This window comes from Panthera onca, chromosome B1, assembly GCF_046562875.1.
Source record: "Panthera onca isolate mPanOnc1 chromosome B1, mPanOnc1 haplotype 2, whole genome shotgun sequence".
NCBI classification, from domain to species: domain Eukaryota; kingdom Metazoa; phylum Chordata; class Mammalia; order Carnivora; family Felidae; genus Panthera; species Panthera onca.
Genome location: NC_138342.1, coordinates 13,961,793 through 13,989,263, shown reverse-complemented (window position 1 = coordinate 13,989,263; position 27,471 = coordinate 13,961,793). Strand labels below are relative to the sequence as shown.

General features: G+C 38.1%; 1 protein-coding gene across 11 annotated transcripts in view; it reads left to right on the top strand.

Moving 5' to 3' along the window:
- The first annotated feature begins 413 nt into the window (after nt 1–413).
- The window catches only part of LCORL (ligand dependent nuclear receptor corepressor like), a 167,683-nt gene continuing 140,625 nt past the window's right edge, over nt 414–27,471 (top strand). For 2 of the 11 annotated variants that reach the window (XM_060655348.3, XM_060655347.3), the window contains exon 1: nt 1,339–1,811. In XM_060655348.3, coding sequence (XP_060511331.2) covers nt 1,577–1,811 — 235 coding nt within the window. In that variant the 5' untranslated portion in view covers nt 1,339–1,576. Of the gene's footprint in view, nt 749–1,338; nt 1,812–27,471 lie in introns of those variants that run through there. The other 9 variants (XM_060655349.3, XM_060655358.3, XM_060655361.3 and 6 more) reach the window with 9 other exon arrangements.

Here is a 27,471-nt window from a genome sequence, read left to right as displayed (position 1 = left end):
AGGCTAAACCCACAAGTCGCACAGCGCAAAGAAGTCAGAGGCCAGTCTACAAGCCCAAGTGTGAGACAACTAGTGAGTGTCCATCCCTGCTGGACTACAACGACCGGCAGGCATCGCGTCGCGGCGGCAAGCTCCGCTTCGGGACCCCGGCGCAACGGAGCCTGGGAAGTGAAGTCTCCAGGCGGCCTGAGTCGCGTCGCGAAGTCAGAAGGGAGGCGTTGCTAGTCCGCTCCATTTAGCACGCTGGTTTCTGGCCGGGCTCCGAGGCTCTCGCTCCCGCTCAGGATTTTCGCGGGCGGTGGGAGCAGTATGGCTTGCTTGAGTAAACTCCGGCGGGAGGAGGGAGATGGGAGTGGATGGGGAGGCGGGGTCAGCGGAAGCGGCAGGTTGCTTCCTTCTCCTCACGCTCCCTCCCCGCCTCTCCCTGAGGGAGTGGTGGGAGGGGGAGGGAAGGGCAGAGGGAAGGTAGTGACACGTGTCAATCAACCCCCCCTCCGGGGGGTGCGCGCTCCGGGGCTCGCGCCGAGGGCTCGCGCCCCTGCCTCGTGCCTGCGCCGCTCGTATGTAAATGAGGGCGCGTGACGCGGGACGCAGATGGACAAGGGAAGAGAGAGAATGGCCGCTGCCGCCGCCGCTGCTGCCGCCGCCGCCGCCGCCGCTCAGTGCCGGAGCCCTCGGTGCGCGGCGGAGAGGAGAGGATTCCGGCGGGAACTCGACTCTTGGCGCCACCGCCTCATGCACTGTGTAGGTAAGAGAGACACGGGCCGGGGCCCCGGCTCCGCGCGGCGACGGCTGCAGCAGCCCGAGGAGTTTGTGGCTGAGGGGGTTAGTTCAGTCTCTCGTTCGGGTCAGTTCAATGGGGGAGCGCGATGGGAGCGGCGGCGGCGCGGCGGCCCCGGCGCTTGCCTTTTGTCTGGGGGCTCTCGCCCTGCGCGGTTCGCGCTCCTTCCCTTCTCAGCTCTTGGGCTCCTCAGGAACTGTTAGTTCGGACCCGCTCGCCGAGCCCCCGAGGAAGCCTCTGGCTCGCGCTCTCCCCGAAACTCCGCGGTGCCCCCTCGCCGCCCGCCGTCCACCCTGTCGGGGGGAGGCAGCGGCCCGGTGGGTCGGCGCCGGGGCGGAGGGGAGCCTGCGGGCAGGGCCGGCGGGAGGAAGGCGGGCTGGTCCGCGCCCCCGCCGGGCGCACACACACCCCCTTCTCGCCGCCGGGGGCCGGGCGGGTAGACACGGCCGAGTTCCCGGTGACTAGGACCGGGGCGACCCCCGGGCGCTCGCGGGGCGGGGGTCGCGGGTGGGCCGGCTGGGGGCGAGGGGCGGCGGGGGCGTCGCCCGAGGGGCGGGGGCACCCAACTCTGCCCTCTCGCGCTCGGCGGCGGCCGCGGCGGCGGCGGCGCTGTGTGTACCTCTTTAAGAAGGAGCTGCTCGAGCGCTGACGGTTGGGATTTGAAGTTCTTCCTCCCTCTTTGGAAGTCTGGACGGATGGGGGGTGTTGCCATGGCGACGGCACCCTTCTCCCCCCCGCCCCCCTTTCCTCCTCGCGGACGCCGGGACGACTCTGGTCCTCTTGTACTGTCATGTGATGGACCCTTCCCTGCATGTACACGCACGTCGCCCTCCCCACCTCCCATCCCCGTTCTCTTGTAATTCGGTCTTCCCTTTTGGTGGGGTGGGAATCGTTTTGCTACAAACTTCTGGGCTTGGGGCTGTCATTCTGCGGGTTGCTCGGGGTGGCAGGAGGTGGTGGGAACTCCCCACCGTGCCGCCGTCGCTTTTTTGTCTGAGTGAGACGTATGCGAGGAGCTGTTATCCAGCAGGTTGGTTTAGTGGGCACAGAAGGGACAAGGAGGGTTATGGGATGGGGTGTGTTGTGCCTGTTTGTTTTGGAAGGCGGTTGCGGGTAGGAGAGTAGGGGAAAGAGGTAGAAAGGAGGGTTGCATTGTCTTAAGAAGTGGATGGATAGCGGCAGCAGCTTGCTCCACTGGCGATTAAATCTTAGCATTTGGAGTTGAGGAGTAACCTTAGTGCCTTAAGAAAACAACTCTCTCACCTTCTTTCCATCTGTTCTTGCGCCACCTCGCGCCCCTTTTCCCCCACCCCTCTCAGATTTGTTTGGTTAGCCTGAAGATCTTTCTCGTTTTTCACTAGTGAAAAGGAGATAGTGGTAGGATAAACTAATACAGCCTCAGCTCAGAAATGTGCACTGCAGAAAACGGTGGAAATAGGGAAATGACAAGAAAGAAGATTGCTCTGACTAGGAGCATTTAAGTTCACTTTAGGCAACTTAATGTTTTACCCTTATAAAATATATTTTAGTTTTATTTAAGGAAACATTCTGGGAAATAGCTTTCTTTAGTCAAGTATTTATGAATGATTTAGTTCTTAAAAAAAAGTAAAAAAAAAAAAAAACCCTCACGGTATTATTCTTTTATAAAAATGTTAAGCTGACTGTTGCTAGTGCTTCCTAAATACAAAATGGACCCGTTTTCACAATTGCTTATCTAAAGATCTGTTCCACTGACAACCTGTGTAGAAATTGTTGAGTTCGTTGGGTTAGAATCAGGCAGGATGACAGCATTGAAACCCTGGCTCACGATGTAATTGTGTTAAGTTTTGCCGCGGCACACAGTAATTCGGAGGCGTCTTAGGTCAGTTTTTATGTTTTAGAATTCTTTGGGTTTTTTCCCGTATCTTCTTACTTAGATCCATGAATTATGGCTCTGTATCACAAAAATATGTGTATTTCTGAAAAGTTGTCAAATTTTAATTAAACACGATGTTGGCTTTGATGGAAAAGGGGGTTTAGAATATCTTTCTGCTTTACCTACTTGGATACTCAAGTAGGATTGGAAGACATTGAAAATTGAGTGGATGTGGTATGTCTAACATGCAATCTCTGTATTACATTTTTAATGTAATGTGTATAACTGTACTGTATTTGAAAGGAAATTTTTTCCTGGGCTCTAATTATATTTGAGAAATGTTTCCCATAGTCCCAGTCAGGAGACCTAGCAAAATCCATCTCATACTTTTTGTCATTGTTATTTTGAAATAAACAGTAAAACTCCTTTAAACAGGATATGCACTTGTTGATTGGGTTCCCCCCCCCCCCCCCCCCAGTATCCTATATGTGAAGCACCTATTCATAGTGTGAATTGGGATTAAATGTAGTTTGTGTAATTATTTTAAATTGCCTCTTGCTATTAATGGGCTTACTTTCAGTACTATGTAAACATATTTACAAAAAAGCCATATTCTTTTTCCTTTGCATGTGTGTGAATATTTATATGTATGTATTTTTGCATTGAATATATTCAGTGCTCTTATTGCTTGAAATAATTTTTATAAAACATTACACTTTGTACCTTTGAAAAGAAAATGAAATGACCCAAGTCTTTTTTTTTTTTTAAATGTTTATTTGTTTTTGAGAGAGAGAGAGACAGAGTACGAGCAGAGAGAGGGAGACACAGAATCTGAAGCAGGCTTCAGGCTCTGAGCTGTCAACACAAAGCTGATTGCGGGGCTTGAACTGGTGAACAGCGAGATCATAACTTGAGCCGAAGTTGGATGCTCAACTGACTGAGCCACCCACGCGTCGCCCCGCCCCCTCCCGCCCCCACCACCAAAAGTCTTATTTTGAAATGAGACATAGGAATTGTAAGCAGTAATTTAGGGTCATATAACAAATTAATATTGAGCCAGTAGTGAAATTTTAAATCTCAGTTCTTAGCCTAGGTTTTTAAAGTAACCTGATTTTTTTAAATAACTCATCTACATTATTCTAATTTCATGGAGGAAAAAGATCATTTTAGTTGTCATGACTGCTGGTAGTTAGCTAAGATGTTTAACCCTTGATAAGGAAAGTGATGTTTGCCTTTCTCTATTTGTGGAACTCATGTCTTTAGGTTAGATTTCTGACTACTCTGTACTTTATTCCTGGTTTTTCTTTATAATTTAATTGAAAAGTTGTTCTACAAATTCTGTGTCCTAATCAGTAGCTCTATTTACAATTTATAATTCGATTATTTTTCTATCATCATCCTATACTATAATTTTGAGTATGCTCAGCTAACAAATGTTTGAGTGCTTACTGGATTTAATAAATAGTATCCTAGTACTCATTATGACTATGACTATGACTCATTAAGTGATAACAGACAAAGTCCTGGATTTTATGGAATATATAATACAGTTAGTATCTGATAAGTCATAAAATTTAAAACAAAGTAAAGTTGAGGATAAAGGAAATGCATTAGCATATTTTTAAGCATTACCAGAACTTGTATAGTCCATTAGGATAGTCAGTCTGGGAGACAGGCCAAGTTTTTGTTTTTCTACTTTTTCTTAACTTTTAATTTTGATAAAATTTCAAATTTACAAGAAAAGTTGGAAGAATAGTACAAGGAACTCCTGTATACCTTTACCCACATTCACCAGTTGTATTACATTTTGCTGCATTTGCTTTATCATTATTGCCTTGTATCTATTTATCTATTCTTATTTTTTCTGAATCATTTGAGGATAATTTGGTGACATCATACCTCTCTACCCCTAAATTCTTCAGTGTATATTTCCTAAAACCAAGGACATTATCTTACCTAATCACAGTATATTATTAAAACCAGGGCATTTAAAAATGATATAATACTATTATCTATTTCATAATTCATGCTCAATTTTTATCTTTTATCTATTAGTCCCCTTCCTCCCCCCACCCCACATCATGTATCCTGTGATCTCTTTAGTCCTATCTCTTTAGTCTCTCTTAACGTGGAACACTTCCTCAGCCTTTCTTGTATTTCTTGACCTTGACATTTTTTAAAAGTACAGAATGGTTATTTTGTACAATGTCCCTCAATTTGAATTTGTCTATTGTTTTCTCATGACTAGATTGGTTATACATTTTTGGCAGGAATACCTCTAAAGAGATATTCTCTCTTTATCAGTACATCATATCTTGAGGTTCGTGATGTTGGTTTGTCCCAATGTGATGATACTAGGTTTGAAAATTTGGTTAAGGTGGTGTTCTCCATATTTCTCCCTGAAAGTTACTATTTATCCTTTTGTAATTGATATGTAATTTATGGGAAAATGTTTAGAGGAACAGAATATCTACATAGTCACACCCATATTTCACTCACAAGTTTTAACATCCTTTCATGATTTTCTATCTTCACCATTCCTTCTATAATTAGTAGTTGGTATTCTGTCATAAAGCCATCTTTCCCATCTCCTCTCCACTATTTATTTATCCAGTTATTTCTATTTGTATGAACTCCTGGATTATTATTATTATTTTTATTTTTATTTTTATTTTTTTAGAGAGAGCGCACCTATGAGCTGGGGAGAGAGAGGGAGAGAGGGGGAGAGAGAGAGAGAAAGGGAGGGAGAGGGAGAGAGAGAGAGAGAGAGAGAGAGCAAGAGAGAGAATCTTAAGCAGGCTCCACGCTCAATGTGGAGCCTGATGCAGGGCTTTATCCCAAGACCCTGGAATCATGACCTGAGCCAAAATCAAGAGTTGGATGTTCAACTGACAGGCACCCCTGAACTCATGGATTCTTACTTTATTTAATGGTTACATCCATTTCTGTCATTATTTTGATCCCAGATTGTCTCAGGTTTGGCCTTTGGGTGCCTCATCAAGCTGGTTCCAGTGTTTTTTACAAATCACACCTTTCTACAACCCCTCTCACCCTTATCTCTCAAATGATTTTTTTTTTTTAAAGTTCATTTATTTTATGAGAGAGAGAGAGCGTGTGCAAGCACCTGAGCAGGGGAAGGGAAGAGAGAGAATCCCGAGCAGGCTCCATGCTGTCAGTGTAGAGCCCGATGTGGGGCTCGATCTCATGAACCTTGAGATCACGACCTGAGCTGAAACCAAGAGTCGGATGCTTAACCAACTGAGCCACCCAGGCGCCCCTCAAATGATTTTTTGAGCACTTCCTGCCAAAATAAGATATTCCAGGTTAATCTTGTACTTAACCTGTCCCAGCCCTTAAATCATCCATTTCTCCAAGGAGCATCTCCATTCTTTTTAGTGTAGAATAGAGATAGATACCAAAATCTGAACACTAGGTTTCAGCGCTGTTTTTAAACCCTATTTTTCTGATACAAAAGCTAATACTCAATGTAACTGATTTGCCTAAGGTTGCTACATCAAAACAAAATGGCAAAGATTTGATTAGAATCATTCTATAAACTCCAGTTTATTCCCTACATACCGGTGTTATGCAGTAGAAATATAATGGGAGCCAAATATTTAATTTAAAATTTCTGGTAGCCACATTTGAAAAGCACATTTTCTAGGCCAGTGTGTTCAAAATATTTTAACATTAATCCATACAAAAATTATTAATGAGTTCGTTTCAATTCTTTTGTAATATTTAATTTTTGAAATCAGGTATTTAAAACTTTTTTTTAATGTTTATTTTTGAGAGAGAGAGAGAGAGAGAGAGAGAGAGTGAGAGCACAAACAGGGGAGGAGCAGAGAGAGAGGGGGACACAGAATCCGAAGCAGGCTCTAGGCTCTGAGCTGTCAGCACAGAGCCTGACGTGGGGCTCAAACCCAGGAACCATGAGATCATGACCTCAGCTGAAGTCAGACACTTAACTGACTGAGCCACCCAGGTGCCCCTGAAATCAGATATTTTATACATCTAGCACATCTTAATTTGAACTAGCCGCATTTCAGGTGCTTATTAGCCACATGTGGCAAATGGCTACCTCGTTGCCCGACGTAGTTCTGTGGGGTAGTAGCTCCAGCCAACTCTTGATACCATGGTGCCACTTACTTCAGATTGTTGATAATAACCACACCTATAGCTTAATTTATCTTCCCCCAAATCTTTTATTTGTATAGACTAATACAGCAAATAAGTAAGCTCTGGAGCTAGACTACCTTTGAAACCTAGTGTTACAACTCACAAGTTGCCTAATCTCTCTGTACTTTAGTTTCTTATCTGTAAATTGGAGATAATAAAGTGGCTTGAGAATTAATTATGTTGATATATGCTAATATGTGTCTGCCATATAAAAAACATTCCATAAATTTTAGGTGTTATTATTAGTGATTTATACAAGTTATTAGCAGCTTTGAGCTTTATGCTTTTGCCAGTAGATTCTGTCTGGTGGGAATGCTGGTACACGATAAAAGGATCATGAGGCATGTTAGTGGAAAAGATAGTGAGGGCTTGCATTATCTGTATTAAGGTTAGTTTAGAGCCACAGAGTCAGGGTTTTAGAATCACAGTATATCATTTAGTATAATCCTGTCTTTATATGGAGTGACTAAAAAGACATTTGATGCCTTCCTACACTCTAAGGAATCTTTTGGCTTTGTAGTAACTGAATACAAGAAATTAGTTTAAATTCATTAAAAAAAAAAAATCCGTATCCTACTAGATCATACTAGATCATCTTGCAGCTACTCTTTGTTGGTACCTACTCTGTATTTTATGCTTCCTTAGAGCTTTGCACTCTGCAAGTGTTTGTAGAGTGCAACTTTCTTCCAAACTACCTGTGCCATTTATAATAGCAGTATCAGTGTCAGAGGATAGTCTCTTCCTCTATTTTTAACCTGTGAAGAAGTTATGGGAGCGACTCATAGAGCTGTGACACTTAAAAGATAGGGCAGTCCAGGTAAATAAAATTTTAGATAATCAACTTGACATTTCTTTCTGGCTACTTCTTGCCTTCTGATCTTTTGTCTCCCCACAAACTTCTTCGTCATCTTTTCATTACTGCCATGTAAATTCCAAAAGGGTAGATTTACTTAGAAATCTTAATTTGATGAAGACTGGTATGGATGGGTCAGCCACCCAAAAACCTTGGCACTTGGCTGTAGCCAATTTTTTACCCATTTAAAAAGGTGTAAATTATGGCACTAATAATGTTCACCAGGAAAATGGAATCTGTGTTGATAATGAGTAGTTGGGTGTTTAAGACATGTATCCAGTATGTCTTTAAAATAGGCATGTCTGGGGCACCTGGGTGGCTCAGTCTGTTAAGCGTCTCACTTTGGCTCAGGTTGTATCTCGCGGTTTGTGGGTTCAAGCCCTGTGTTAGGCTCTGTGCTAACAGGTCAGAGCCTGGAGCCTGCTTCAGATTCTGTGTCTCCCTCTCTCTCTGCCCCTCTCCCACTCACTCTCTCTCTCTCTCTCTCTCTCTCTCTCAAAAATAAACGTTAAAAAATTTTTTTAAATAGGCACGTCAATGGATTTTACATGTAAAATTTGAAATCCCTTATACTCCTGGATTATTTTATACTTGGGAGGGTAAAGTTCTGCCATCCTTAGAAACAAGTAGTGTGCGAATTTTGTATTTTTGCAAATGTTAGAGGCTACAGGTTGGTCTCTTCATGTCCATACTACTTCCGGTGACTGGCTATATATGTGTATCCCTCAAGGCTTGGCTGTGCACCTTGAGAAGTTGTTATTATGTATTTCCCCCATGCTCCCCTGACTTGTTTGACTTTCAGCCCTGGTGTTTAACTCTACAACAGTGCAGTCTTGAGAGGAGAAAGCAACAAAGGCATGTAGATTTTGGGGCATGCAATTTTTTCTCCCTTATTAGTAAATCTAGTCTTTCATTTATTCTACATTTTGTGTGTGGACTTCCTATCTTTTTCTTTTTTGATAGTATTCCTTCTTCTTGGTATATATATATATATATATATATATATATATATATAGCCAGCATTCATGGGTGATAACAGTTGGTTATCACTAAATTCGTAGGTTCAAAATTTTGGGGACCCATTTAACTTTATTAGAGTCCATACTTAGGGCTGAATCTATCATTAAGCAATTCTTTCAAAAGTTTTCATTCACCACAGAAGGTAAGAGAATGTGAAACTTAATGAAGGATCACTTTTCTCTATCTCCTCTCATTTTATACAGTTTTCTCATAATTGACAAGAAACCTAACCTCACTTACATTCACTTCTTGTTTTTCTTTTTTATTTTATTTGTTGCCAAGTTATTATTACTTTGTTTGCACTGTCTCATAGATTCAGTTTTTATCGTGAAGTAAGCACTTTGGGGAGATTCAGATAAGATTTTGGTTTATATCAATATCTGCATTGCTGGTTTTATTGTGTTTCAGTCTATATTAAATCATTATTTGAAACAACTGCTTTGGTTTGTAGTTTACAAAGCAGTAATATCTCCCATTTGTCTTTCTTCATCAAGTAAATACTAACAACCATATTCAGGAAGTACATCATAACTTACTAGACTGCTTCTTCCTTATTTGTATGTCTAGCTTCTTCTTTAGACAGCCTATACATTTTCATCTGCTTTTACTTCTTTTTTGTATACATTGCCCCAAATTCTTGAGTATCTTTTTAGTTGTATGTTCTACCCTGCATCCTCAGTAACTTGTAATTGTAACCTAGAGTCTTTTCTAAAGTATTTACTGAAAAACAAGCTTTCATTAATTCATTCAGATTGGCCAATTCATTTCTTTTTTTTTCTTTTTTAAATATTCATTTATTTATTTTGAGAGAGAGAGACATAGAGAGTGAGCAGGGGAGGGGCAGAGAGAGAGAGGGAGACAGAGAATCCCAAGCAGGCTCCATGCTGGCAGCCCAGAACCCGTCATGGGGCTTGACCTGAGCCAAAATCAAGAGTCCGACACTCAAACAGTGGAGCCACCCAGGTGCCCTGGCCAATTTGTTTCTGATGGGTATGTGCAAGGTTTGTATGTAGGAAGTAACTTGCCCAGTAGTATTCATATTTAAGTAGTAAATCATTTAGGGACAAGGGACTGAGTCCTAACAAATGGTAGAAAGGACTAAGAATTGAAGGAATATGGTTTTTTTTCTTAGCCTTAATCATTATAGCCTTTGGCACAAGTCATTTTTCTGTAAACTAAGATAATATCTGTCCTTACATGCTCACTATTTTTTGTTTTGGGGAAAGGTGCTGTAATACTTACACAGTAGTTTTCTTTTTTCTGTGCTAAAGATATAAATTAAGGAATTATCAGCATAAAGATGATATTTAGGGGTGCCTGGGTGGCTCAGTCAGTTAAACATCCAACTGTTGATTTCAGCTCAGGTCATGATCTTAAGGTTCATGGGATTGAACCCTGCCTTGGGCTCTGTGCTGACAGCGTGGAGCCTGCTTGGGATTCTCTCTCCCTCTCCCTCTGCCCTTCCCCCACTCATTCTCTCTTCCTCTCCCTCCTCAAAATAAATAAATAAACATTTAAAAAGAGGACGATATTTACATCCATGGAAATGGATGAGATTACCTAGGGGTAAGGGATAATTAGAGAGTAGAGTACTCTATACCATGTCTTAAGAAATCTTAACATTCCCTGGGCAGATGAAGAGGAGCCCCAAGGTAAGGCCACTGAACTTTTACACTGAAAAGTAAGACACCAGGCTATAAGTAGGAAAACCAGGAAAGAGTAGTATCGCCAAATCTAAGAGGAGATTGTTACATGTTGTTGAGATGTTAAGTATCTTGAAATAGGGAAGTATACATTGTTTTTGGCAACATGGAGGTTCTAAGTGACATTATTAGTAAATTGCAGCAGTATGGTGGGGAGGGAAGCCACACTGTAATAGGTTAGAAAAATAAGAGATGTATATAAAGGATTATTAGACTACTCATTTGAGAAGCTACATTGTGAGGAAAAAGATAAAAGGGGCAGTAATTGGAAGACCCTGGGGTCTAGGGATGTTTGTTTCTTAAATAGGAGATACCATTATGGTGGGGACTGCTTTTTTGAATCAGTAATATCAATGATTAGTTTGTATGTTATTTAATTAATCTCAGACTTGATAGCAACAATATGTTGAGACAGATAAATAGGATGGGCTTGGTTTGAGTCACTGAATGTGATCTCTAAATGTATCTCTTTTTTTTCCTTCAAAAATTTTTTCCTAATTAAGTTCATCACTAAGATATGTGTGGAATTAATGTTATACAATTTAAAGAAATGATTTTTTTCCAATTAATTTACTGTTGTCAGTTAATCCTCACAGATCTTGAGTCCTACTGTGTGGCAGTTGATGGGGGGGGGGCATTTAATTCTATGTTTCTTCCTTATTGGGTTCTGAACTGGAAATAGACTTAGGACTCAAAGATCAAAATGTTAGCTTTTTAGGTAATTAGGTTGTATTGGGGTTCCTGGGTGGCTCAGTCGGTTAAGCATCTGATTCTTGATTTTAGCTTAGGTCATGATCTCAACAGTTTCGTGAGTTTGGCTCCGTGTTTGGCTCTGAGCTGACCGCTGACCAAGTGGAGCCTGCTTGGGATTCTCTCTCTCTCTCTGACCCTCTCCCTGCTCGTGCTCTCATGGTCTCTCTCAAAATAAATAAAAAAATTTAAATGGTGAGGTTGTATGGACAAATCAGACTTCTTTACTCCCTGTCCTCCTGAATTGACCTTACCAACAATCAAAGATAGAGCAGTTAGAACTGTAGACCTCTTCTAAAACACTGGGAAGTTCTGTGCCTGGTAGAACTTGGTGAGTTTACCATGTGATTTGCTTATTGCTAAGGTGTGACCATCTAGGCAGAGTAAGAGGGAAGCTTGGCCGTGCATGAAAAGTGACCTTTAAAACAACAATTCATCCCACTAGGAACAACTATCAGGTTGCTGCCAATATTAGTCATTCTTCTTTCCTTTGGGAGGACTCAATAAGGGGTAGAGAAAAGGGCAGAAGCTTCTTTCAAAATACTTCCCCTAAGAATGAAAATTGTTGGGAGAGGTGGGGACTGTGGGTGTGTAAAAAGCTTAGTGTATAAGAAATAGGGCTTAGACTTTGCTTTTATTAAAGCACTCACAGTTGTCAGGGATGTTAAGTATCAGAGTTGGTATAATATAATGGAAAGACAGAAGAGGGAGCAATTAATTTTGATTTGAAGGATCTGAAATGATGAAACTTCGAAAGATTGAGTGAAAGCAAGAGTTGGCATACTTTTTTTATTCCCTACACTGTACTTTTCAGCTCCTGATTTATTTATTTTATAACTAGAAGTTTATACTTTTTTTTTTAATGTTTATTTTTGAGAGAGAGAAAGAGAGCAAGTGTGCGTACCAGCAGGGGAGGGGCAGAGAGAGAGGAGGACACAGAATCTGAAGCAGGCTCCAGGCTCTGAGCTGTCTACACAGAGCCTGACATGGGGCTCAAACTCGCAAACTGTGAGATCATGACCTGAATGGAAGTCGGATGCTTAACCAAAGTTGGATGCTTAACCGACTGAGCCACCCAGGTGCCCCTGGAAGTTTATACTACTTAATCTCCTTTGCCTGTTGGGCCCATCCTTGCACCCACTTTCCCTCTGGCAATCACCAGTTCTCTGTATTTAAGATTCTAGGGTTTTTTTGTTTGTTTATGTTTTTTTAGATTCCTCATATAAGTGAAATATTTGGTACTTGCTTTCTCTGATTTATTTCACTTAGCATAATACCCTCTAGTCCCATCAGTACTGTCACAAATGGGAAGATCTCATTCTTGTTTTATGGCTGACTTACGTCTCTGTCTATCACATCTTCATCCATCCATCAATGGACACTTGGGTTGGCTGTTGTAAATAATGCTGCAGTAAACATAGGGGTGCATATATCTTTTTGAATTAGTGTTTTTGTTTTCTGTGGCTAAATACCCAGTAGTGGATCATATGGTGTTTCTATTTTCAGTTTTTTGAGGAACCTCCATACTGTGTTTCCTAAAGTGGCTGCACCACTTTACATTCCTGCCAGAAGTGAAGAAGCACTCCCTTTACTCCACATACTCTTCAGCACTTGTTATTTCTTGTCTTTTTGATAGTAGCCATTCTGACTGGTGTGGGGTGATATCTCATTGTAGATTTGATTTGCATTCCTCTAATGATTAGTGAGTGATGTTGAGCATCTTTTCATGTGTCTGTTGACCATCTGTAGGTCTTCTTTGGAAAAATGTTTATTCGGGTAATCTCATTTTTAATTGGATTTGTGTGTGTGTGTGTGTGTGTTGAGTTGTATATGTTCTTTATATATTTTGGATATTAACCCCTTACCAGATAATATCATTTGCAGATTATCTTCTCTGCAGATATCATTCAGTAGGTTGCCCTTTTGTTTTGTTGATGAGGTTTCCTGTGTTGTGTAAAAGTTTTTATGTAAAGGGCTGGGTAGTAAATATTTTAGGCTTTGGGGGTTATATGGTCTCTGTTGCAGCTACTCAGCTTTACTGTTACAGTGCAAAAGCAATATATAAATAAATGAGCATGGCTGTATTCCAATAAATTGTTAACAAAATTCCAAAATTGTTTACAAAAATAGCTGGATTTGGCCTATAGACCATAGTTCTCTTATCCCTAAGTTAAATAATCTAGCAGGAGAGTAGGGTGGAGGGAACAGGCAGAGGGATAGTAAAAGCAAAAGGTATAGAAGTCTAAATAATGATATATTCTGAGAATATTCAGCACTCTAGAGTCATTGGAATATAGACTGGGAGTAGGGAGTGGGACTAGAAGTATAAATTATGGCCTCTATAAGGAGGAAATTATGAGTCTTGAAGTTTTTCTTTTTTTAATGGCTAATAAGCATGATCAGATAAGTTGGCTTATGTTCATTTTGAACATCTGCTGTTGGTTCAGGTTTAAGGGGTTTTTTTGTTTGTAATAGTTTTAAGAAGCTCAAATTGAAGCAGCCCTTTTAAGTCAAAACTGGGAAATGAGCAATCTCCACCTCAATATATTAATTAAGATGTTGGATTGCTGAAGTACTTGCAAATGGCACCCTTCTTTTCTGTCTGGGTTCTGAACAACTTGAAAAATGAAACAAGGAAAAAGATAGGAGCCAGAATATCACTTCTATTGCTGATTAGATCAGGTTAGAGGAACAGCTTGGGAGAATCACGTGGTCTGGCATAGGCCAACTTAGCCACCCTGTTCTAGGCATACTAGGGAAGCAGAACAAAATATGAGCTCTCTGCAGGTATGTTTTCCCAATAGCTGACTCCCAAGGGGAAAAGGAGCAGAACTGAGCTCTGTCTACTCAATTATTCTTTGCAAAATCACCAATTAGATCAGGCAGTTCACTTCCCTAGGGGTGAAGAGAGGCTGATATTATGCTTGTGAAGCATCCTTCCTCACAGAAACAAGGAGCAAGGAAAAGGTGTTATTCCTCCAATAATCCAAGCTACTTTTTGCAGTTATATCTGGAGGTAAGTTTACTGGAAACGATACAACTATTATTATACTGAAAACAAGTCAAACTTACATATTTTGGATGTTTAAAAAAATATTTCATTCTACTGTTTGAAACTACCATGTTTCTTCTTCTTTTTTTTTTTTTTTTTTTTTTTTTTTTTTAGCGTATTTATTTTGAGAGAGTGCGCATACAGGGTGAAAGGGCGAGGGAGAGAGAGAGAATCCTAAGCAGGCTCCACACTTAGCACAGAGCCTGATCCTGGGCTCAACTCAGGAACCATGAGATCAAGACCTGAGCCAAAAAGTCAGATGCCTAACCAACTGAGCCACCCAGGTGCCCCACAACCATATTTTCTAAACTCACTCTTTTTAATGAACTAGATTTTCTACAGACCTGTGTAAGATACTTAAGTAAAATGTATGTTTGGTGAGAAAAGAAAGACAAGACTAACTTCTTTATTAAGTGACTTTTTAAATTTAGAAAGAATAGAGAACTGTTTTTTTAAGTGGAAAAAAACAGATACTTTGATAAAGAGATGATGCTTTTAATCAGTTCTGACTGTGGATACTTATCCAATTTATTCACTGTATCTCTTTCTTTAAAATGTTACCAATTTTTCCTTATCCTCTTCCTCTTCCCTTTCTGAACAATTCAGTACTAAAACCATCAGATGGGACCAAGTGAGGGTAAGTGTCTACACTGGATGGTGTATGTGGGAGAAGGAGCCATGTCCTTTTGGAGGAATGGCATGTCAGAGCCTGACAGGGATGAGGAGGGTCCCCATGTGGGTTGATGGAGTTTTGAGAGGTGAGGAGTAATCTGCCTAGAAGGGCATGCTGGTGCAAAGTGTCAGAGTCCAGGCAGGGTATCTATGAAGGATAGTAGACCTGGTATGAGGGAGGGTTGGTTGGTCCTAGAAAGGGGTGTCTAGACCTCAGCAGGGTAAGAGGATGATAAGGAGGACAGCTGCTGGAAGGTTGGGGGGGAAAGAAAGGAGGGTAGCCTAGTGTGGGTGTATTGAAGCAGATTGGATGAGGAGGGAGTCTGTGCATGGAGGCATCCCAGTGCAAGATATCAAAGCCTGAGGGTGGGGAGAGGAAGGCATCCCAATGGAAGGGTCAGCTCAGTATAGGTAGGGTATTACAGGAGGAGGAAGGTATTCTTGTAGGACAGATGCCAGGCTTGAGGAATAGGGACCTGAACAAGGTGAGGAAGTTATATACATGGAGAAGGCATGGGGGTGTTGGGGCAGAGAGGGTCAAGGAAAGCGTCCCTGTAGGGAAGGGAAGGCAGCCACAATGGGAGATTGGCTATATACAGGGAGACTGGTCAAAAAAATAAATATTAAAGATAATGGGAACCAGGCCTCTCATTGTCTGAGAAGGGAGTTACAAATATGGAATTGGAGAAAACTAGAATGCTCTCTGTAGTGTTGGACTGGAAATGAGATACTGGTATGAACTCATGATTTTCATAGTGTATAGTATATAGAAGTAAATGTGTGTGTATATATACACATGCCCTATACCATTCACTGAGAAGGGGCCTAAGAGCAGTGACTGTCCAGTAGCTTTGTGCCTAACGTATCATCGTTAATTTCCTGATTTTGATACTTGTATTTGTAAGAGAATACCTCTGTAGGAATTACTTGTTGAAGAATTCAAGGGTCATGGGACATCCATTTATTCTCCAATAGTTGGAAAATAAAAGTTTTTACCATACTTAAGATTAAAACACTTTCTGTAAATTTAAGATTGTTACAAAGTAACAATAAGTATTTAAAAGCAAACTTATAGGGGTGCCTGGTGACTCAGTTGGCTAAGTGTCTGACTTTGGCTCAGGTCACGATCTCACGGTTTGTGAGTTTGAGCCCCGCGTCAGGCTCTGCACTGCCAGTTAGCACCTGCTTGGGATTCTTATTCTCTCCTCTCTCTACCCCTTCCCCATAATGCTTTCTCTCTCTCTGTCTCTCAAAATAAATAAACTTAAAAAAAAATAAAAGCAATGTTATGAGTCAAATATTACATTCTTTGAATTAATCACTTTCAGCCCTTAAAACCACATAGTTAATAACATGTAAATTGTCTTGCAGGTTTTTCAACACTAAGAATTGCTCTTTGGAATAATGATAGCTAATATCTACTGAGTGCTTATCATGTGTCATACACTATGTGTATATGTTTTAATCACATTTAATTTTCACATGCAAATTAGCACAATTTTTATCTTCATTTTACAGATTAGAAAACTGAAGTTTAGAGAGGCTGACTTTATGAAGGTGGAATTCAGATCCAGGTCTATATTTGCTCTCCTGGTCAAACCTGATTAAAAAATTAACAAGTCTGATCTTTCCTGATCAGGTAGTCATGTCTAAAGCTTTATAAAATACTGCGGTTCTCTGCTTCATTTCAGAACCCTGAGTTTCAATGGTAGGGAAAAGAATTCTGGATTTAGACCTCCTCAGCCCTTTGTTCCTGGTGAAGAATAGAAGAGAATAGGGGCTTCGGTTATTTAAAAAAATTTTTTAATGTTTATTTATTTTTGAGAGAGAGAGGAGAGAGATGGAGTGCGAGCAGAGAAGGGGCACAGAGGGAGAGGGAGACATAGAATCCAAAGCAGGCTCCAGGCTCTAAGCTGTCAGCACAGAGCCCAATGTGGGCTCAAACCCACAAACTGTGAGATCACCACTGGAGCCAAAGTCAGGCTCTTAACTGACTTAGCCACCGAGGCGCCTTGGGCTTCTGTTATTTAAAGGCACATATCTCAGTTAAGGGTTCTATGAATGTGGGTTAATCAGAAACAATATACCCAAATTTCTTTCTTGGTCCTTCAGTTGGGAATGGCCAGTGGTAGGAGCATGGAATTAGTGGGGCAAGGATTTTCCCCAGCACAGATTGTCAGTGTTTTTAATCTGGATATAAAGTTGCTCTCTATCCTAATTCCAAGAACGATGGCTATCACCTTTCTATCTCTTTTGAACTTTTCCAAAGAACGGCAAATGATCAAATAGAAGATAGCTAGTGACAATTTATTGTTTCATCTTAACTCTCCTTTGCCTGTGCTCCCTTAGACCCATTCAGAATATAGCAATGTAATGCCCTGGTAATTTTGTTTTTAACACACCAACATTATGGCATCAGCTTAATCATTACCTATTTTTTTTTCCTTTGCCGCCTTATTTGACCTTTTAATATTTCCATTATGACATAGGCATCATTTATAAGTGGGGTTGAATATCCCTGTGAGTATACATTAGCTTACTAATCTAGCTTATTTTACCAAGTTATGTTATTTATCTTCACACTTCTCATCAGTCTGAATCCACAGATCCTTTCATCCTCTGTCACAGAGTGAGTTTTTGCTGGCCCTCTCATTCTTTAGATCATTCTAAAATTGCTCTTTTATTTTATATCAAGAATGATAGGATTTTCAGTGTCAAAGGAAGCTTGGCCATCTGCTGTAATCCTCCTGTGCATCTCTTCCTCATAATTTTTTTTCAGTATTTATGGATCAGTCATTGTGCTAGGGGACTCAGATGCATTAGATTGTTTGCATGAAGCACAGTCTTGTAGGGCAGACAAAGTTCTCTTACTATAATAAATGCTGTAATAGAAGCATATACAATATTAAGGTTGTGACACAAAGGAAGAGAGTGATCAGGTTTCCTTGTATGGGTCCAAGAATGGTCATAGGATGATTGTGGGGTATGAGAAAAGAGAAAGAGAAGCTGAATCATGAACAAACTTCTAAGCAGAATATAATAGTAATTATTGTTATTTTTCATTATTTTTCTTTACTATGTGATTACACTTGAATTCACTTGATTTTCACAACAGTTATATAAAGAGGAACTATTTTTGTCATCTCCACTGTACAGATAAGGGAGTTAGGTAACTCATCTTAACTTCCATTGGTGGGTTAGTTTCATTTGTGGTTCTGTAAGATTACTCTGCCAGTAGACTAATAGGGGAATATGACAGGCAAATCAACCAGGGAGATGTCAAGATAGCCCAACCAAGTAATTATGAGGATCTGAAATAAGAGTTGTAGTAGAAATGGAGAAGGAAAAATTCAAAAGATATGATGCATTACAGTCAACAGATTTTAGATATTGATGAGCTATGGGCATACAGAAAAAGGAGGAAGAATAGAGAAAATAATTTGCAGGCTTCTTTTATAAGCCTAATTGGATTGTGAGACATTTATCCAGGATAGGATATAGAGCAGCATATTTTTCATATTTCACAGCTCTAAAGCTCCTACATCTGTTGTAGGAATGATGTGGTGCCTGTACATTCTTGTTTTCTTAATATTTGAAGGTCCAGGGATGGTTTTAGAGCTTGATTATTATTGTGTGTGTGGTATTTTGTTTTTTTTCTCTCCAAAATTTGATTCTTTATTATCTGTCAGGAAAATTTAATGTAGGTAAACTGAATGATTTTATATTGTAATCATATGTTAGTGAACAATTTTATAATACATGTAAGTAATTTGGACTGTGTCAAATCAGTTTTCCCTAATTGTATTGAAGTTGCTAGAGTGTAACATGGTTCACTGTAGGTTTTTAGACCCCCATACTTTGACATATAATGATTCCATCTTTATTTAAACAAAATCTCAAACACTACCTTTACCTTCATCTTCTCTATATCTTTCCAGTTACCTAACCTACTTCAGTATTTGATTTACTTGGTCTTTCTTCACTTACTTGTATGTCTTTCAGATATCCTAAGTACAACATACCTAAAACTAAACTCTTGATCTCCCTTTTTTTTTTTTTTTTCCCCCTCAAAAATTATTATAGCATCCCTGAGAGTTGCAACATGGCAGAAACCATGGGAGTACAAAAATTGGCTTCAGGACCAGATTGTGAATAGTTCTCTTTTGTTTTGCTTTTTAATATTGTCCTAAGGAATTAGCACTTATTCTGATATTTAACTGAGATTCAACTGATACTGTTAGCTTGTTTTTAAGTTTGGAGGGTCATAGGAATGCCAGTTTCCACATTCCATTCAGTGAATTTATGTTAACAGTTCTCTTGTTTTAGACCAACCCTATGCAAACCATGATTACTCTTTATTTAGGGGAATCAAAAGTAGCCTTCCCAGAAGAATATTTGAAAACTTGGGCATAATTTATAAAAATCATTATGGAAAAATTTAAATATGTGCAAAAGTAGAAGAAAGCATAATGAATATCCATATTCCTGTGACCCAGCTTTAACAATATTACAAATTCTGGCCTAATTTTTAATATTAAAATTTTTTTCAACATAATACTTAATTTTATTTTTTTTAATTTACATCCAAATTAGTTAGCATATAGTGCAACAATGATTTCAGAGTAGATTCCTTAATGCCCTTACCCATTTAACCCATTCCCCCCTCCCACACCCCCTCCAGTAACCCTCTATTTGTTCTCCATATTTATGAGTCTCTTATGCTTTGTCCCCCTCCTTGTTTTTATATGACTTTTGTTTCCCTTCCCTTATGTTCATCTGTTTTGTCTGTTAAAGTCCTCATATGAGTGAAGTCATATGATATTTATCCTTCTCTGACTGACTAATTTCACTTAGCATGATACCCTCCAGTTTCATCCACGTAGTTGCAAATGGCAAGATTTCATTCTTTTTGATTGCCGAATAATACTCCATTGTACATATATACCACATCTTCTTTATCCATTCATCCATCGATGGACATTTGGGATCTTTCCATACTTTGGCTATTGTTGATAGTGCTGCTATAAACATGGGGGTGCATGTGTCCTTTCGAAACAGCACACCTGTATCCCCTGGATAAATGCCTAGTAGTGCAATTGCTGGGTCATAGGGTAGTTCTATTTTTAATTTTTTGAGGAACCTCCATACTGTTTTCCAGAGTGGCTGCACCAGCTTGCATTCCCATAATATTAAAATTTTTAATCAGAACAAGGCATTTTATATATTGGTTGTCTGAATTCTGTAATCCTTTTCTTGTTCTAATATGAATAAACCCAGATTACACATTTCCTTGCAAGTAATTATGGATTTATGTAAGAGTTGTGAAAAATATGACATTTATGACATCATACTGCTTGCCTTTAAGCTTAATATAAACTATTTTGGGTTGATTATGCTTTGGTTATGAGCCAAAAAAATTGAGTTTAGACCCCAGAAGCTTACTCTCTCTCTCTTATTGTCTTTCTTACCCTTTTTCTCCCTCTCTTCCTCCCATCTTTATGCTCTGTGTTTTGAATAGCTCTAAAACCATTAAGAAACCATTGCTGCTTATGTCTTGGATCTGACATTTTCTATTCATGAAGCAAACCAAAGAAGATACTGTTTATTAATAGACTCATTGCATATGATGAAGAGCAGTTCATTGTTTTTTAATCTCGTAGAACCACTGAATTAACAGTGATATAGCTAATGTGTCAGAATCCCTCAGAGCACTCATCTTACTTGGTTGTTGTTGAAATAACAATAGCTTATTAAAATGTTTTCACATTAGTGTTATATTTGTCAGCACTCATGATAATTTGGTACTTAGGACTTGAGTGTTTATTAAAAGAGCCACAGCAAATTAATTTATGGCTTAGAAGATTTGAAGTTTATGAGATATAGATGGAGATATATATAGATGTATATAGATATAGATGTCTAGGTATATATAGATATTCACCTATGTATAATTTTTTTTAGTGATAATAATTGTGATGGTTCTAGGAGACTTAAAAAATAAATGTTTTTGGTTTAATTTTAATGAACAATTGAACAGAATGTCCTGATGCCGTTTGTAACTTAAAGTTACAATCATATAAAAAGTATTAAATTGATATTTTTGCAGTAAACTGAATTTAGAGTAACTTTTATTCTAAGATGCCAATTAACTTTGTATCATAAAAATTGTGGACCTCCCTGCAGTATTTGTTGCAGTCTCATTCTTCTTGATACCTTTTTTTTTTTTTTTAAAGCTTCACATCTTCTTTCTGTAGGTAATTTTCCTAAATTCAAATGTGATCATATGACTATAAAAGCTTCATTGGTTTTGTTCCAACCTTAGGATAGTCTAAATTCATAACATGGCTTGGAAAAGCAAACCTACTGACTCTATACTACCTTACCCTTTTTGTCATTCTGCCTTGGGCACTACCAACAATCAAATGCATCAGTAGCACAGTAATAGTAGTGTAGAAATAATACCAGGTAACATTTATTGAACACCTATTAATACTTGTGCCAGGTGTGTGCTTTGTATATGTTATCTCCCTTAATCCTCATAATAACTTTGAGTACAGGTATTGTAGTTGGTATTTTACAGAAGAGTCATACTGAACCATTTTGAGATTCTCAAGCACTGTGCCTCTGGGTTTTCCATATTTGTTTTCTCCTTGTGGATTACCAATAGCTGTTATTGGTGAACTTTTTTTTTTAAGTATAGCTACATAGAGAAAAGTATACAGTTACCAAAATGAGCATACTTGTATAACCACCACCAGATCAAGAAATAGAACCCCTCCCCAAGAAGTCCCCTCATATCCTCTCGCAATCACTAATCTCTGTCCCCTCTGCAAATGTACATAGTATTCTGACTTCTTAACATTATAGATCATTTTTGCCTGTTTTTGGAAACTCTGTTTGAATGGAATTATATAGCATTTTTTCTTTTGTATCTAGTTTCTTTAAACTCAACATTATATCTGTAAGATTCATTCATGCTATTGCCTTTAGATATAGTTTATTCATTTTCATTGCTCTATAATATTTTGATATATAAATATGTATAATTTATTCATCTGTTCTCATTTTGAGGGATATTTGGGTTGTTTCTCGTTTACATTATTGCAAACAATACAGTTAACATTTTTATACATTATACATTTTTAATTGTGGCTCAATTCCTGGGTTATTTTTCTGCCTCATCTTAGCTGACTAGACTTCACTTTTCTTAGGAAGCCTTCCTTAGCTTCTCCAAGTTTGGATTTGGTACCCTTTTCTGTGTGGTGGTATCACTCTCACCTTCCTTTATCATAAACATTTTTGCTATATTTTCCACCACATTCAAGGTATATGTGTATGCACTCAGAGAAAAAAACCATGTTTTATTATGTGTATGTGTGTTGCATGCAAAAAAAAAAAACAAAAAAACGTGTTTTCTCTTTCCCTGTCTTTTTGGTACTCACTGAGTACTTAAATGTTGAGTGAATGAATTTTTTCAATACAGTCACCCTTTCATTGCTAAAAACATAAACATAAATATAATGTAAATTGAATAATACACTTAATATTCTCTGCCTCTGTTTTATTCTCTTATGTGGTTATTTTAAGATAATAATCGAGTTATATTAAAATTTCTAATTTGTCAGGCATCTGTGTTGTCCCTTTTGTATTTTTGTCTACCATATGGCTATTTGTATAAAGTATGTTAGGAAAAATGTCTTACAACTCGTGGCACATTTAATAACCCCATTTGTGGCAAGTAATATTATTTGTCCTTTGAGGGTGGTCTTGACTTTTGGAAATAGGCAAAAGACATTTGGAGCTGAGACAAGAATTTTATGAATGATAAACTGTATCAAAAGTGAGTTGAGATTTCAAGGAGCATAAACTCTCCTCCCCTACCTCTTTCCCTTTCCGGGTTTAAGAACCAATTTCTTTATACAGAATTAAGTCACTAAATTCAAGTAGAGTTAAGCCATGGTATATGTTGCTTTTGAGTTTCTTATGCCTTAAAAACTGCCTACCTTTGCAAGTTACTTATGTTATACTTGAGTATCATTTCTTTTATTTGTAAGAGTGTTTACTTTTCATCTTGAATTTGGCTTCTCTGATATTAAAATTATCTTTAACCAATGATCATCTTTAACATCTTTAATCATGCTTTAGCCACAATGCTCATTACTGACACTTGTTTCTCCCCTCCTCCAATTAAATAATACTGATGATATATTTTCTTATTTCTCCCACTTTCTCTTAGACTTAGCTCTCTAGTCTTTCTCATCTCACACATTTTATCATTTTATGTAGCGTTTATTGATCTTTGTTGTTTTGCCTTTCTTCCCCACTAAACTGTGACCTAAGACAAGTGCTTATTAGTTTAACAAAAATGTTTTTTGCATATATGAAAACTTTGTCACCTGTTTTAGTCTTCTCTAAAATACTGTCATTTGCCACAAATGCTCATTTTTATATTAGTCACCTTATTATTTAAAAACTCTTCTACCTCTTTATTAAAAAAGTGTTAAGAATAGATGGTCTCTCTCTCTCTCTTTCCTTTTATCCAAATCCTCTGTTAGCCATGAAATTCAACCACATATTATTGCATGAATCACTATGACAGACCTAAGGATAATACAACAAAGGCAATAATGTTGTCCCTGTTGACAAGGAGCTAAGATTTCTAGCTCCCTTCCTTAACAAGAACAAAAAAAAAAAAAAAAAAAAAAAAAAGGAAAGAAAAAGAAAGAAAAAGTCTTGAATACTTAAAGAATGTGATAATAAATTCTGACAAATTAGGTTGTGAACATACTTGAAGAATGTGGTAACAATAAATTCTGAAAAATAAGATTGGAAAAGACTTTGTGATACCATTTAGACAGTACCTGTATACCAGCTCTACGTATTCTACACAAATAAACTTCTTAACATGATTACTCAGCTAGTTGTAAAGATAGAAGAAAATATTTTAGGTTAGTTTGGAAGACAGGATACTTGACAGATGAATAAAGATGATGGGGGAAAAACATTTCAGATAGACATGAGCAAAAAGCTCAGATGCGTAAAACATAATGAGTTGTTTCTTATAAGTGACATGTAATTTAATTATGATGAAACTATATAAAATAAGCTGGGAGAATAGGCAGAGGTTAGATCAGAGAAGGCCGTGTATGCTATTTTAGAACATCTGTAGTTCATCTTGTAAGCAGTAGAGACCAATTGAAGAGTTTTAAGTAGAATTAATAAAGTCTTATGCTCTTTATTGTTATTTTTTATTTTTAGAGAACGTGAGTCGGAGAGAGGGACAGAGGGAGAGAATCTTTTTAAGTTTATTTCAGAGAGAGGGAGAGAGGGAGAGTGAGTGATGCGTGCACAAGCAGGGGAGGGGCAGAGAGAGAGGGAGAGAGAATCCCAAGCAGTTTCCACACTCTATGCTGAGCCCAACATGGGGCTCAATCCCACAACACTGGGATCATGACCTGAGTCAAAGTCAGGAGTTGGATGCTCAACCTACCGAGCTACCCAGATGCCCCTTGTTTTATGCTCTTTTAAATGGTGAAAGTTGATTAGAATAATGATTCTGATATCTATTATAAGAGCCTTAGTAATCAGAGAGATACTCCAGTTAACTTCACATTTTCTGTACTGCTAAGAATAATGTTCAATAGAGGTAAATCTTTAAGGTAACAAAGATTCACTGTTTGGAGTTATAAAATTTTTTTCAATTTGTGAATTGGATCAGGCTTCCAAAACTTACACAGGGTGTAATATGATGTATATTCAAGTACCTTTCATCTTAAAGGAATGAAACGTGACAAATGAAATTGAAATTCTCATCTATTGTTTACTGTCCCATTCCCTTTCCTTCATCCTGGACATGCATATTTTTCTCTTGCTGTCTCCTTTAAAGCATTCATAGTCTGCTTCCTACAAATGATTTCAATGTAAGAGTGGGTATACTTTATGTGCTAAGGTGTCTTTTGTAAAAGTTACACATTGAATTTTTCTGTGCTGGATTATTTAAATGTTCCACAAACTTTCTTCTTTAAGTTATTATGTTTTTTTCTAAAGCATATTATTACCCCATATTTTGCCTTTTTATTTGTGTATAAATCTAGTTGTTTTACTTATTAGTTTTATTTAAGGCAAGGCATTATCAGTGCTATAAATTGTGAATATTCTAGTATTACAACTTTATAAAAACAATTTACAAACTTAATAAAAGATAAAGGGAAATAATATGGACACAGTGTAGTTAGAATGTATTTCCTGAATTTGTCTCTATATACTTGGGTAGGAGTGAAGTCTAGTTCAGATACCTGTGTGTATTTCTAGTTTGTGAATAGTATTTAGCATTTTATTATTGCTTTACACTAAAAATTATATACATTTTTTAATAATTGACTCTGTCTTGGGATATGTGAGTTTTATTAAATATTTGATTATAGTTTGATTATAATAAGTAAATCTTCAACATATGAAGTGCTGATAATATTCCAAGTCTTATAGAAGAAAGATTAGTCATTCAGGGAAATTAGGTCATTTGTCCAAGATCATACAGCTGATGCAGTGACAAATCTGGGACTCCAGCCTGGATCTTAATTTCATATCCACTATCATCCTACATATATGAGAAGGCAAAACAGACTCAGATATAAAAACCAAGGAATGCTAATAGTTTCAATGAGAGGATGCAATCAGTTTTCCCAACAGTGACTAACAAGCATTTAAATTCAGTGAAATAATTATTATAGAATCAATCAAATCAACTGTGTTTAAGCCTTTTACAAGGTAACAATTTATTTTGTACATGTATTTATTCCTTGGGATTCCTTATGACTAATTTTATTTACACATGTTGCATAAATGTAACTCAGAGAAAGAGGTGGATAATTAAGATATTCTTTGGGTTTTCTCTTTTATTGTTATTTTTTTTTTTTTTAGAGATTGAGAATGTGAGTGGGGGAGAGGGGCAGAGGGAAAGAGCCAGAGAACCTCAAGCAGGCTCCACACTCAGTGCAATCTGACACAGGGCTAAATCCCATGACTTGAGCTAAAATCAGGAGTCAGATATTCAAATGACTAAGCCACTCAGGCACCCCAGGCTTTTCTCTTTTAGTTATATTCAGACACATTGACCCATTTTTCGTAACACTGAATTTTGAATCAACTTTGGCAATATTGACATTTTGAGTTGGACAATTCTTCTTGTGGAGTTTTGTGTATTGTAGGTTGTTCAGCAGCATCCTTGATATCAGTAGATACTAGTAGTTCCAATTATTTGCTCATGTTTGGGGATTAGGGAGACTATAAGACCTTATAATAGAGACATGTATATTAATAGAGGGACCACAATCCATAAGTCACAGTAGAAAACATATTTGATATATACTTATAGAAAGAACAGAAAAGTAAGAAACCACTTAAGAAAGAGGCAGTGGTTACATTGAAACAGTGTCTTAGGTTCTAAGAAATAGAAAAGGCACTAAACTAAGCAAGAGACAAATATGGATCTTTCTTCTTAAAACAAGATAGGATGTAAATAAATAAATGTGAATTTCAGAAAGAAATTTAATGTAAAGAAAGATAATTATTAAGAACAGGTAGTTTTTAACTTATAATTGGGCTGTGTTCCAAAAGTTCTTTTGAGAATGAATGTCTTTGGTCTCAGTGAAATTTTTTCCTTAAACATTTATTCAACAAATATTTGAGTGCCTTACATGGGCCAGACACTAGGGCTAACATAGCAGGTAAGATGACATGGCCCTTTACTCTTTGGAGCTTATAAAATTCCATGGCATTTATCAGATAAAATTTTCAAATAAAGATTTATGTAAATTTTTCCCTATTACCCTCTTTTTCCAGTTTGAGTTGAGGGCAGAATACTTGTCTCTTCTTACTTACTGATGTCTCCCCAGCTTCTAGAACACCTGGTAGATGAGCAAATATTTGCTAAATGAATAATTGATTAGTTAGGAAGAGACATTTAAAAAAATTACACATGATTAATTAGAATTGTGATAACTGCTCCAAAGGGAATAATACAGGTATTATATAATATGAAGCATGTAACAATGGGTCTAGTCTAAAGCTAGATTAGATGAGAGAGAGCTTTAAATTGAGGCAGTAGTTTTCCCCCAGCTTTACTGAGATATAATTGGCAAATAAAATTGTATATTTTTAAGTGTACAATGTGATGATTCAACATATGTATACTTTGTTCAGTGATTACCATAATAGAGTTAACACATCCATTACCTCACATAGTTACCTTTTTGTGTGTGTCTATGTGATGAAAAACTTAAAATCTACTCTTAACAGATTGCAAGTTCACAGCACAACATTACTAACTATGCTCTTAATTAGATCCCCAGAACTTATTCATCTTTTTTGTTTATTTATTTATTTATTTTGAGAGAAAGAGAAAGAAAGAAAGGAGGGAGGGAGGGAGGAAAGAAGGAAAGAAGGAAGGAAGGAAGGAAGGAAGGAAGGAAGGAAGGAAAGAATCAATCCCAGGCAGGCTCCATGCCCAGTGTGCAGCATGACTTGAGCTGAAACCAAGAGTTGGATGCTTAACCAACTGAGCCACCCAGGTGTCCCAGAACTTACTTATCTTATAACTGAAGGCTT